The following is a 13,095-nucleotide window of genomic DNA, read 5'->3' as shown; positions in this document are numbered from 1 at the left end:
TTCAGTTCAGCTAATCTCTCCTCATAGCTGAGCTCCTCCATTCCTTTTATTAGTTTAGTTGCCCTTCTCTGCACTCTCCCCAATTCCACAATGTCATTTTTGTGAACTGGTGCCCAAAACTGGACTTCATATTCCAGATGTGTCTGACCAATGTTTTGTACAGGGGAAAATGATGATGATAAGCCTTGACTTGCAACAAAGATACAACATTGCATTCAGATCACTGGGGGAGAGAAGACTAAGGAAATGGTTCTTCCTATCTGAAAGAGTCATGACAATATACAGTAGTATAAGCAAAAAACACAAATACAAAAACTGAATAGCCAAATGACTATTCTAGGTCAAATATGAATATCCGTAAATATATTTGACAGTTTTTTTTATATTAAAATGATGGGAACACTGTATTTATACATATTAAGTACATCAGGGTAAGGGTCCATGAAAAAGGGATATCAAGAGTGTAAAAAAAGTGAAAAAGGTACTTGAGGCTATGACTATTTTCCCCTAAAAAACAAAATCCATACCCAAAAAGTTCCCTTTTATCTGATGTGTCCACTGGAAGCTACCCAATATAGCACCAAATAGAATTTTCTGGCTTCCTGGGTATATTACCCAATGCCCTTTACATCAGTGGTCGCCAACCGGTGGTCCGCCAAAAAATTACCCTTACCGTTACCGATTCCTTACCCCGTTGATTATGTCCCCCGTAGGGACACTGCTTTTGTTGTCTCCACAGCCCTGCGCTACTGTCACCCCAGAATGTTTAACAAGCAGGTCTGAGCCTGCCATGGGGAAGTGGGGGGGTTCTGGCATCATCACGTCACTCTGGGGGACACATGGCATGCGGGGGTTTTAAAATTATGAATTTAGTGGTCCACGAGGTTGGCGACCAGTGCTCTACATAACCCTTCTCTTCCACTGTCTTTCTTTGTCGTTAGAACACCAATCATTATAAAGTTATCTCCTACCAATTAGGAGTCTCTAAAAGTCCCCTGAGGAAGCCAATTGACAAAACACGTCGGTATCACAGACAACTGGATAATGTGCAATCACGATAAGAGATCGTAACAACCATTACTCTGTCCATCATTGTGTATCATCATTGCCTATTTTTTCACTTTATACTTGACTGAATAGGGCTGGCTCTAAGACAACGATAACTTAAAGAGAGGAGTATAGCCCCCTTCCTTTCCTTCTCAATATTATATCAAGAGTGTGGTTAAATTCTTTCTGTAGATCCTTTTTACCCAATGTGTTTCGCAAAAAAAGCTTCCTCGGGGATATAGAAGGCTTCATATTGTTTTGCCCCAAAGTTTATAAAGTATAAAAAATTTGTATTGAATATTATCAGGGGGTTGGTTGTTTAAGCATATGTTGCCTCAAATGATTGTAAGGTAATCCTTTGCACTCTCTCCTAGACACTCCCTCTCTAAATGTATTAGCAAAGCCAAAATCAGTGAATTGGAGGTCAAAGATGGCTTTTGATTTAAAATAAGTAATTAAAAAGGCTGCTGTGTATTGTACATGTAAGCTAAAATGTGTCAATAAATCACAGACAGCAGTTACAGGGGATATAACCTTATCCAAAAAGGTTGAATACATACATTTTTGGTGGATTTCCACATAAAAGCATCCATTAATCAAGGTTCTGGGTGGTTCAGTCCTATTTCTAATTACACTTACCCCTGGTATAATACCCACCGCCTCTCTACTCGCTTCCATTCTTGCTAAATAAAGGCTTGTTGACACGGATCACAGTAGCATAAAAGAACAAGGGATTTACTATTGTGCTTGATAAGCACCAGATAATATCCTCCCAAACATTCTCACTCATTTTAAGAGAGGGGAAATTGGTCAAGCAATGAGGATCAACCACCTGGTAACTGCTTCTTAAACTGCCTGCTAAATGTCCATTTAGAAGAGTCCTGAAAACATAGCTAACCCCTAAAACAAACATTGTATATATAATAGCTTACCAGCCCTTGGATGTATCACGATTGCTGCTTTAGTTTTCATTTTTTCAGGATGTTTCCCTATATTTTACATAGTATACATGGTTTTACATGGTTATCCTGCTAATAACACAACTTCCTAACTTAGGGTGGCAACGCCTACTCACTGTAATTTAATAATGGAGGAGAAGAGTTACAGTCAGTTAGGTTGAAAAAAGACATAAGTCCATCAGGTTCAACCACTGTGGAAATAAACATATCTCAGAAAAAACACTATAGACATAGAGGAAGGCAAAAAAAAACCCTGGTTCAATTTGCTCCAACAGGGGAAGAAAATTCCTTCCTGAAAGTTGTCAGTCTACAGTGATTTCCCCAGGTCTATTTAGCCGGGCGCACCACCCGGCACTTTTCAATAACCACTCGGCTGTTTTTGGGTGGTTACTGAAAAGTTAGGTCACAATATAGGGGTCACCAGCTGCCCACAGCTTCTTCCCACCCAGCTTAAAAGTAATTTTCTGGGGAGAATACTGTACTAGGATAGAAAGGGTCCTATGAGTTTGTGGTTGGGGGTGGGTGGGGCGGATTTTTCTGTAAGGAGCCGGGCTCATAACACTGCTTTAATTAAAGTGAAACACAAAGAATTTAGGAGTTCACTGGATTTCTGTTAGTATTTTAAAGCTTTTAAAGAGACACAACATAAGGAATTTTGTATTAGTAATGGTATTGCAGAAATGTACAGAATATTTTATTTCGCCCAATTTAAAGCAAATCTGTTACAAACCAAGATAACTGACACGGAGCATATAATGTTTCAAAGTCCAGGCCTTGGGTGATGAGCACTCCCACAGAGCATCATAGATGTCAGCTGACTAAGCGAAAGACACTGGCAAGGGAAGAGACCTTTATTTTCACACGTGACACATTACGGCAGACTTCAAGGTGATGTGATTTCCTAAGCAAGTTGGTCCAAAAATAAAGAAATAGAAGAAAATAAATAAGGAAACCGTCGGACGGCTTTTGCTGCTGCTGGAGGTAAAATAGATTTCCTCTAATTAAATCCGTTTGACTAATCATCTCAAATGAAGTGCTACGTCAGGAATGGGCGCCGAGATTTACCTGCACGCCTCCAGATGAGGAGTCTTCTGATATTTCAATGTCGTCAAAGGAAAATAATCCTGACGACTGACGACAAATTGCTCAATTGTTGTTAAAAGAACTCCTTGCATACAGTATATGAAAGTATTAATGAAATTAGGGGATCAGCCATCACGCAGGGCAGTGCGCACTTGGTTTTATTGGGAAGAATTTAAATATTCGGCTGACTTAGTCAACCTGCCTAAGATTTCAAGATCTCTCCCACATCCTTTCCCGCCCTTGCCTTACCTTTCCTTGTACCCCCTCCCTGTCCTTTTTTTCCTCTCTCCTTCTCTTCCTCTTCTTCTTTTTCCTATTTCCTCTTTCTCTCGCTTTCTTTTCTACACACTGTTTTGATTTCCTAAAATCTGGGAACCAATGAAGTCCAAATGTTGCTAATTTGCACATCATTAGAAGTTACTCGTTAATTATGTGGGGGTTTTTTTCTGTACAAAATGAGGAATATAACTGTGGTTTATTGCCATTTTATGTCTTGTTTCTCTATACACTTCACTGTAAATGTGCATTGTTCATTTTACTATATGTTTTCACTACGATTTATGCACCTTAATTAAACATTTTTTTTGTGTATGTCAATTTGTTTGTTGCCTTTGGATAAGTCCTGGTTAAGAAACACTGCCCTAGATGGTCACTAGATGGGTAGATATATCCATTCCCCAATAACCTGCTTGACGGCAGGCCGCCCACGTTAGTGCAAGGCACTTTAAATGGATGTAAGAAATAAAATCATGTGAGGCTTAGCAGCTAGCACATCTCATTGATAGGACGTGTAAGATTTTTTTTAGTGGTGCACAGGGCTGATAAACTATATATATATTTTCATGATACAAAAATTTCTGTCTGGGACTTCACAGGGTTACCTGTCACAAATTGTAATGGACACTGGTATTACGGTAAAGCCATTCTCAACCGGGGTTCCTCCAGTGGTTGTTAGCAGCTCCTTGAGCTTGGGGTGATTAATGAGAGGCACCAGCCTTTAGCTTTACCAGAGCCCACCTGCTAAGGATAATGGACTTTAGGAGGTGGTGCCCAGGTTGCAGCCCCCATGCATGCAGGGGCTGGTAACTCCTGACTGGGTAGGACTAATGCAAAAACAACCACGAAAAGTAAAATTGTAATGCAGAAGTCAAGTCAGAGCCATGGTGGGTTTATCAAAGTCTAAGGATCAGGAAATGCTCTCGAACTGGAACCTGGAAACAGAGCCTGGAAGAGTTCCTTGGTCAGGCAAAATCTTGTTGCCAGTCAGTTCCTAAAATAGGGTAAGCCATGTCACTTGCAGATGACGGACCCCACCATTATAATTATTGCCGGTGCTGGGGAAGCTCAGGTAGTGTTCACACTTTCGCCAGTTGATGGAGCGTGTCTGTGGAATATCCTGGTTTTCTGGGGTAAAGGGGCAACTTTCAGGGAGCCACATGGTTCTTAACCGGAAAGCAAAGAATGAATTGGCAGCAATTCTGCTGGTTGGAGAAAAGTGCAAGGTGGGTGACAGAAGAGGGCACGAAACCCCTGGTCCTGTGGGCATCTTTAAAAGAAAGAAAAATCCACACTAGGACATCTTGCAGGGGTTGTAGCCTTTCCCTAAGATAGCAAAATAATGTTTTTTTCAGGCTGCCTGTCACACTTAAATATGTTCGAGTGATGTGGGAGTAGAATGATTTCTTTGACCAGAAGTGAAATTTAGTAGAAAATGCTCAGAGCACCTGAAAGTTTTTTTCCTATATAAAAAAAGCAAAATAGTAATAGTTTATTTTCCTAAACAGGCACAATTGTACATTGCAGACCATAAATAACATCTTTATTTCTCAGGACATAAAAAAAAGGAAGCGGTACTGGGTAACAGAGATTGTGTGAGTCGTCTCCTTGTAAAAAGACACGCTCTGCGGAGTCCAGAGATTAAACAAGGTGACGGCATTCACCACAAAACTTTTATCTTTGCACAGCGAGCTCCTCGGTGTGAGGACAGAACAAGTGACAATAGCAGCGTGCTGCCGGCTGGGCGCAGACAGGAGAAGAGCCTTACAGCAGCACGAACAAGCAGCCTCCTGGCAGCAGTACAAGTAAAGAAGTACCAACCATTGCACTCCAGGAGGCGAAACTAGACTGGGTTTGAGTTAGTTTTACATCTTTATTTTATTGGGTTAGCTAAAAGATATATAAATATATACACCAATCTGCCCAAATAATAAAACCACCTGCCTAATATGATGTATTTCCCCCTAATGCCACCAAAGCAGCTCTGACCCTTTAAGTTATGGGCTTCACAAGACCCCTGAAGTTGTCCTTTGGCATCTGGAACCAAGATATTAGTAGTAGTTCTAGCACCATTCTCTAAACAGCAGCATACGTTTCTTCACCATTTGTAGCTTCTCTATTAGATCAGAACAGAAGGGCTAACCTCTCACCATAGTCCTACACATGCCTATATCAAGCCCTGGGTGTCGCTCCGTCCTTGGTCCAGTTTGGTAAGTTTGGTGGGGTTTTCCAAAGAGTACAGAGAAAGCGTTTTCCATTCAGGTAAAGTGGACTTAAACACAAATTTTATTCTTTACATATAAGGGTAGACGACCCTTTTATGTCTTGATCGATCTGGCAATCAAGACTGAATGGGAGTGTACAGCCCCCCAGGATACCTACATCACCCATCCCGGGAGACTCTTGTCTGCTCCTACCGCACATGCCCATTCTTAAAAATGCCCAGAAGGGGCATTTTGCTTCACTGAGGGTTAAGAGAAGCTGATTTCATGCATGCTCACCGAGAGCAGAACTCTTTTTTTTCCTTTTACAGCTGGCTACTCCTGCACAGTGCCAGATCGGGTGACGTACCCAGAAGAAAGAAGAAATATGGCATTGCTCAGCACTTCCTTTGCGCCGGGATGGCATGGGACCCGATCAAGAAAAGCTCCAGCACAATCGAGGGACCTACAGAATTAAGGCTGTGTGATTTTTTTTTATTTTTTCTCTTTAGTACCGCTTTAGGTGATCTCTGATTGAAACCTCAGACGGAACCATACAATTGAATTGTGTGTTACTTCCCCCGCCTCCTAGATTGCAAGCTCTTCGGGCAGGGTCCTCTCCTCCTCCTGTGTCACTGTCTGTATCTGTCTGTCATTTGCAACCCCTATTTAATGTACAGCGCTACATAATATATTGGTTCTAAGTAAATGTCATTTATTACTATTAATAATAATAATAATAATAATATTATTATTATTATTATTATTATTATTAATAATAATAATAATAATTGAATTGTTATTGAGCTGAATAGGTTATTGCTGCGTTTCATTTATTTTTATAATAAAAAGATAATTTTCACATATTTTCTGTATGTGAATGGGAGGTCTGAACAAGGTCTGAACAAGGACAAGGTCTGAAACTTATGAGTTCATTGAAGTGGGGTGTGTGGTGCTGGCTCCCCGGTGGCAGCAAGGACTTGCTATTGTAAATCGTAAACCCTCCCCTGATATCTAATGTCCAGAGTAACAGAATATCTGATTTATACTTGAAAAGATCATACTGACACAAAAAGACAGAGAGAAGAAAAGGATACATTTCTGTTCCTTGTGTATAACAATGCAAAGTGCACATCCAACCCTCGGACAATGAACAGGTTAACAGGCCAGAAGCCTGACCTTGCAGGTAATGTTTGTCAGGTCTGCAGCAAGTTTCACGGTGGTTTGCGTCTTCCAGAGCCATACGGTGTGGCGGACCAAGCTCGTGCCGTCACAGCGAGTGTGAGATTGATGATTCTGTCTGTTTGGAGTTTCGCACCATAAAGTACAAGGAAAGACATCATGAGCCAGCATCTATGGGGAAATTACTGTTTGGATACTTGGAGAATACATACAGCCAGTCCAGTCTATCTTACCTGGCTGCCTAAAGAGGACTTGTGGCCAGGCTATAGGCACTTAGGTAATAAATTGGAAAATGACTTCATGAAATCCATTCCAAGTTTGCTTGATCACCCAAGTTCCAAAGATAAACTATAAATATTCTATAAACAAAAATAATCTTCTCCAGTCTTGGAGAGCTTTAGTAAATCAGGCCCAAAGTTTTTTGAAGACAAGAAATGCACACAAAATATCACTGTGACTCGAGCCAGGTAGTATCGCCATCAAAGTACTGTTGACATCTGAGAAGCAAGTGGGATCCCGTAGCCCAACAGACCAAATACATAACACATTTTTGGAGGACTGACCCTTTAACTATGATATCCAGTAGTATTGCAGTTGGTGACCTTTCTGACTACACAACTTGGATATCTATCCACACCCTAAACAAAATGTAAGATCCCATTGGTGTATTCCCAAATTAGTAAAACAGGAGAAAACATTCTTTAGGTTGGCATTCTTTTAAAAGGAATCCTTTACCCATTTTCACCTTTCTATTGCTTCCCACCCAAGCACAGGAACAAAAAGATCCAGTACTTTTGGGTATATAGGAGCACATGACTGCCCTTCTTCCCATGTGAGAGTATTGTCTTATGGCGGTATAAAGATTGCTCAGTCCTGTGTAGGCTCCAAGGCTAATCCTCTTTACTTTTCATTGGCCCAATAGACTGGCATAGGGACAAATAGAAGGTGTGCTTCTGGTGGGGTTCCTGGAGTCCTCCTTTAACATGAGCGCTCTGGTACCTTCCTTCAATATATCATCATGGAAGCATATGTTAGCAATAAGTAAAGCCGAACCAGGCCCGGCACTGAGCACAACCCTCGCTGTTGCGCAAAGCAAGTAAGGTCCTGGCCTCGAGGTTTCCTCTTGCGATATCGCAAATGAAGCAACGAGGAAACGTTGCACTCGTCCCTTTGTGCTCTTTCCGTTTTAATTTAGCGTGAGGAATCGGCGATTTGATTAAGCCTGGCACAGTGGTGCTTCGGCCCTCGGAATAAGGGAGGAATGGGTTACTAATGAATCGAGGCATTCGCCTGCCAGAGTGGTTTAATTTCACGCGCCATCCACTCACAGCGTCTTAATTTGTCTACGAAACAAAACCAAGTGGAGAGATAGATTATCTGGATGAGGACGCCGCCAACTATATTCAGAAATCTGAAGCCCCTGAGCGAGTGACACTCTATGGAGCAAGAGAAGTGGCCCAAAACCAAATGTGTAATAAAAAGAGAAGAAATGCTGGGGCAGATGTTGAGTGACTACAAGTCCCAGGATGTACTGGAAGACATAACTATTTGTTCTGCAACATGTGAAGAGGCATAGGCGGCACCTGCTAAAAACAGAGCTAAACTTACACCAAGATTCAGACAATGAAAGCAACCTAAGGTATTTTCATAAGGAGTAAAAATGTATTTAAACCCAGATAAGGATTTTTGTAGTTTTTGTTAAATAAACATTTGAAAACATTTTGTTACATCTGTTTGCAAATAAATACTTGTTGATCATGCCAGAAATACTATAAGTTGATCACTTCCTGTTCTTATGATTTTGGCACATCCTCAGTCAAGAAGTCAGCATCATTTACCCCCTATTTCTGAGCTCCTTTTGGACCCTGCTCTGCCTGTGACTCGACAGTGTCAAGAGAACTAACACAGTGATGGGCTAATTTCACTTTTTGCTTTCTTCTACTATCAGCATTGTCCTGTCAGGGTTCTTGTGAAAACCAATTGGTTTCTTATTGTGCTTCTATCTCTCACACCGTCATACTCACCTAAAACTAACGTGTACCATTTGGAAAAAAAAAGATCCTTACCCCCAGTGCATTAGGTTAATAAATGGAGCCTATATTTACATGGTCATAAGCCCTAGATATTTTTTTGTTCTTGCTTACCTATCCCTTCTCCATTGCAGGGCCATCTTCCTTCTCCTTTACTTCCCAAAAACAATCTCTGGTTGTGTTCACTTACTCCTGGCACCCGCAGGTAAAGCCTAGAATTGCCTGGGAAAACCTTGCGCATGTGCAGCTCAGAAATCTTTGACACATGGGCGGTGATCAGGCAGGAAAGAATACCTATTGCAGAGGGGACATCACTTGTCTCTTACTTGGACAAGGGGCACAAGTGGAGCTGGCATTCAGCCCTTTTCTGGGAACAGAAATCAAGATCTCACATAAGTGCCTACCACCCCCCGATGGTTCCAAACCATTTAGGCATCATGGCTGTTTAGGCATTGGACAGCAGAATGAAAGTTCTATTAAGGACAAGCGCAACATTCAGTGTGTTCTTTTATACACCAGTAAATTTGTCAGCAGTGCATAAACAAATAAAATGAATAAATAATAAGCATTTACTGTAAAAAAAAATCCTTTTCCTTCTATAAACTATGTCTGCCATTTATTGAAGTGCTCGTTCACCTCTGCTGTGTCAGCAAAAAAGTACATCAATAAGATGTAAATCTTCCAACCCAGAGCTTTGCTATTCCGCTTTACTGATTTACAGCAAAACATTTCTGCATTTGCTGATCAGTTCAGCTTTAAAAAGATTAACGCTGCTAAAAGAAGATCAAAACACAAACTTATAGGTAGTGGACCTTGCAACGGCCTGTTAATACCTAGACCCCCATCACCACCAAATCAAGTAAAAAGACTTGCCCAGCAGCCAGGCTTTTGGCAAATTGCTTAGGGTGAATGACGTTATTTGGCCCCTATGTGGGAACCTGTTAAAACAATGACCTGAAATCCAGCACTGCCCTGATGAGCATGCTTGCAGGATTTGAGATTCTCTGCTTTTCTAGCACTCTGTAATCTACTTCAAAAAGAAAAGTATGCTTTCCCATTCAGCAGATCTCCCGTCACTTCCTAAAACGGGTTAAATGTGATATATTGCATTGTTTCCCAGGTCTATATAGGTATAATTTAATTAGAACACATCATTCACAAAGCCAACCAGCTTGCATGTGTTGCCTTCCAAAAAGGCCTATTTATCGTAATGCCATTTATCATACCTCAGACAAAAAACTTTGCTTCAGCAATTGGTGCTATGGGGCAAGCGATTTATACAATTTAGAATAAATTGTACTGAACCTGATGAGGGTTTACTAAGAAGTTTCCTACCTTGGTCAGACAGGAAGTCCAGCATGGTCTGCAGGAGGAATGAGAGATGGCGGACACACAGGGTTGGGTTCCCCATCCTTCGAGAAGCGTAAACGAGCTCATGGAGTAAACGCATCTGCACAGCGGCCCATCCTCTATGTGCACCTAGAGGGAGAGCAACAGAAAATGTCTATATACATGACCAGCCATGGCACATCATCAGAACAGCACAAATAAGAGAATTTCCAGAACATATGCAGGTGAAAAGTTTCCAGAAGCTTTTTAAAGATCTTGTGTGCCAATGGGCTGCACTTATTCTACTGTCTTATTCTTCTCATCTGAAATACTCTGCTCTGCTGGAGGACTCTGCTCCTTCTTCTATCTAACATTTCTGAATCACTCTGTTCCCTCCTCTATCTAACTCGCCCATCCTGAAATACTCTGCTCCTTCCTCGAATGAACTCTCCTCTCCCAAAATACTCTGCTCCTTCCTCGATTGAACTCTCCTCTCCCGAAATACTCTGCTACTTCCCCTATCGTATTCCCCCATTCTGAAATACACTGCTCTGCTGGAGGACTCTGCTTCTTCTTCTGTCTAACATTTCTGAAATACTCTGTTCCCTCCTCTATCTAACTCTGCCCTCCCAAAATACTCTGCTCCTTCCTATATCTGACTCCCCCATCCTGAAATACTCTGCTCCTTCCTATATCTGACTCCCCCATCTTGAAATACTCTGCTCCTTCCTCGATTGAACTCTCCTCTCCCGAAATACTCTGCTACTTCCCCTATCGTACTCCCCCATTCTGAAATACTCTGCTTTGCTGGAGGACTCCGCTTCTTTCTCTATCTAACATTTCCCTCCTGAAATACTCTGCTTCTTCCTCTATCTGACTCCCCCATCCTGAAATATTCTGTTCAGCTGAACTACTCTGTTCCTTTTTCTATCTAACTCTTCCCTCCCGAAATACTCTGCACCTTCATCTATTTAACTCTCCCCTTCTGAAATACTAAGCTCTGCTCGAGGACTCTGCTCCTTCCTTTATTTAACTCTCCACTCCTGAAAAACTCTGCTCCTTTCTCCAACTCCCCCATCCTGAAATACTCTGCACTGCTGGAGGACTCCGCTCCTTTCTCTATCTAACTTTCCCCTCCTGAAATACTCTGCTACTTTTTCTATCTAACTCCCCCATCCTCAAATACACTGCACGGCTGGAAGACTCTGCTCGTTCCCCCTGCTAAAATGCTCTTAGAACAGCAGTGGAGGAAGAGGTTGGTTTTGGATTGTTCCACCTGTAAGTACTATCCTACCACATAACATTTTCAGCCACTGCATTAGCATGAATGTAAGGCTCAGCTGAATTTTCATGTTTATGACTATTACAGATAGGGAGGTGCTGGCATAGTCGTACACCACCATATAGCTAAGGAAGGAATAACACAAGCAGATCTGGTTTTCTGACCACAGCAATCATTCTCCACGATCGGTCAGCCAGCCAGGTCTTGCTGATTCTACAGACATGAGATCGGAGACCATCACCCAATATGCCAGGCTATTTATTCACTTAGAGGAGAGGCATGGAAAATGAATATTTATTTCAATTATCATTATTCCGCGTTCTATTCTTCAAATCTTCGTTCCCCAGACGGATCCAAAAAAAATAACCCACGCAAGCTTTGGCTCAGTTCCACCAGGCTGAACATCTTAATAAGTTTTATCATCATCCAGCACCGTTACCCCAATAATCCGGAATTATTTTTCTCCGGTGGCGCGCTCCGCCATTCCGCGCTTGTATTAGGAACAGTCACAGAAGAGGAAGCTTTGCATTCTTCGTTTTGTTTTGGCTCTTAAACAGATTATAGCTGTGCAGCCGTCACCGAGAGCTCTGCTACAGGCGGGCACAAAGGAAATTAATAAACACGGCTTTCCAAAAAGCTTTTATACTCCAGCAACTTATGAGTGTAAAATAAAAGTCTACAAATAAAGACTACAAAAAGGATAGAGTACTCCAAAGTCAGATCACAGGTGTCAGAAAAATGTATGTTATGCAAACCCAGAAAGGGACAGCAGTAGTCCAAAATATGTCCCTAAAAGTGGCCATTTCAGATGTCAGACCCAAAAATGTGTTTTATTTTGTGGAATTGGGTAGAGCTCCATCACCTATTGGATCTTCCTGGTAGTCCTGGAGGTTTCCATGCTGAGCTACTAACAGTAGGGCAGACCTGTGTAATAAAAAAAAGGTCATTGGGTAAAGGTTTTGGGGCCCTGGTATGAGCCAGAAATGGGTCCTTGGATTTATTCATGAGTGTAGCAGCTATCCATGTACACAGGGATCCTAAAGGTGATTCTTGTAGAATCTTTTCTTCTTCTTTGATAGAAGTGCCCACCTAGTAGTAAGTATCTAGGTCTTTGTTAGATGTCCCACACCTCCTAGATTGTAAGCTCTTCTGGTCAGGGTCCTCTCCTCCTCCTGTGTCTTTGTCTGTATCTGTCTGTCATTTGCAACTCCTATTTATTGTACAGCGCTGCGTAATATGTTGGAGCTATATAAATCCTGTTTAATAATATTTATAATATAATAATAATAATAATAATAATAGTGTAGCAGCACCCAAAGGGAATCAAACATGTTTCAAACACTGTCAGGGTTGAGACATGGGTGACCAAAAGTGTAAACCGCTGTGAGTGATATTAGTGATGGATGAGAACCCACAAGCTTTTAAAAGGAGTACTATTTTTTGCAACTAATATCAGTCACAGCAGTTCACAGGAATGGGGACTTTTGTAGCCCCTAAATATCCTTTTACCTTTGCTGGCTGCTGTGTGACCATTCGGGACACTTACTAATGGGTAGCTTTTATTTTTTTTTCAACCAGAAGAGATGTAACAGGGGAATGAGAGTGCAATTCTTCCCATAATAGAGGAAGCAATTTCAGTGGAATTGTTCTTTAAACTAGTTAGGGCAATTAAATCTTCCTCTGTCCTCTGGGGTCATGATAAATGA

General features: G+C 41.5%; 1 protein-coding gene across 2 annotated transcripts in view; it reads right to left on the bottom strand.

The window, feature by feature from the left end:
- Positions 1–13,095, bottom strand: part of TRAPPC9 (trafficking protein particle complex subunit 9) — a 329,400-nt gene that overhangs the window by 295,819 nt on the left and 20,486 nt on the right. For both annotated transcript variants that reach the window (XM_072410619.1, XM_072410618.1), the window contains exon 9: positions 10,114–10,257. In XM_072410619.1, the coding sequence (XP_072266720.1) occupies positions 10,114–10,257 (144 nt within the window). The remainder of the gene's footprint in view (positions 1–10,113; positions 10,258–13,095) is intronic.

Source organism: Pyxicephalus adspersus, chromosome 5 (genome assembly GCF_032062135.1).
Source record: "Pyxicephalus adspersus chromosome 5, UCB_Pads_2.0, whole genome shotgun sequence".
In the NCBI taxonomy this organism is placed as follows: Eukaryota; Metazoa; Chordata; class Amphibia; order Anura; family Pyxicephalidae; genus Pyxicephalus; species Pyxicephalus adspersus.
Note: the sequence above shows the minus strand (reverse complement) of the source record. Positions and strands in the feature narration are given on the sequence as shown.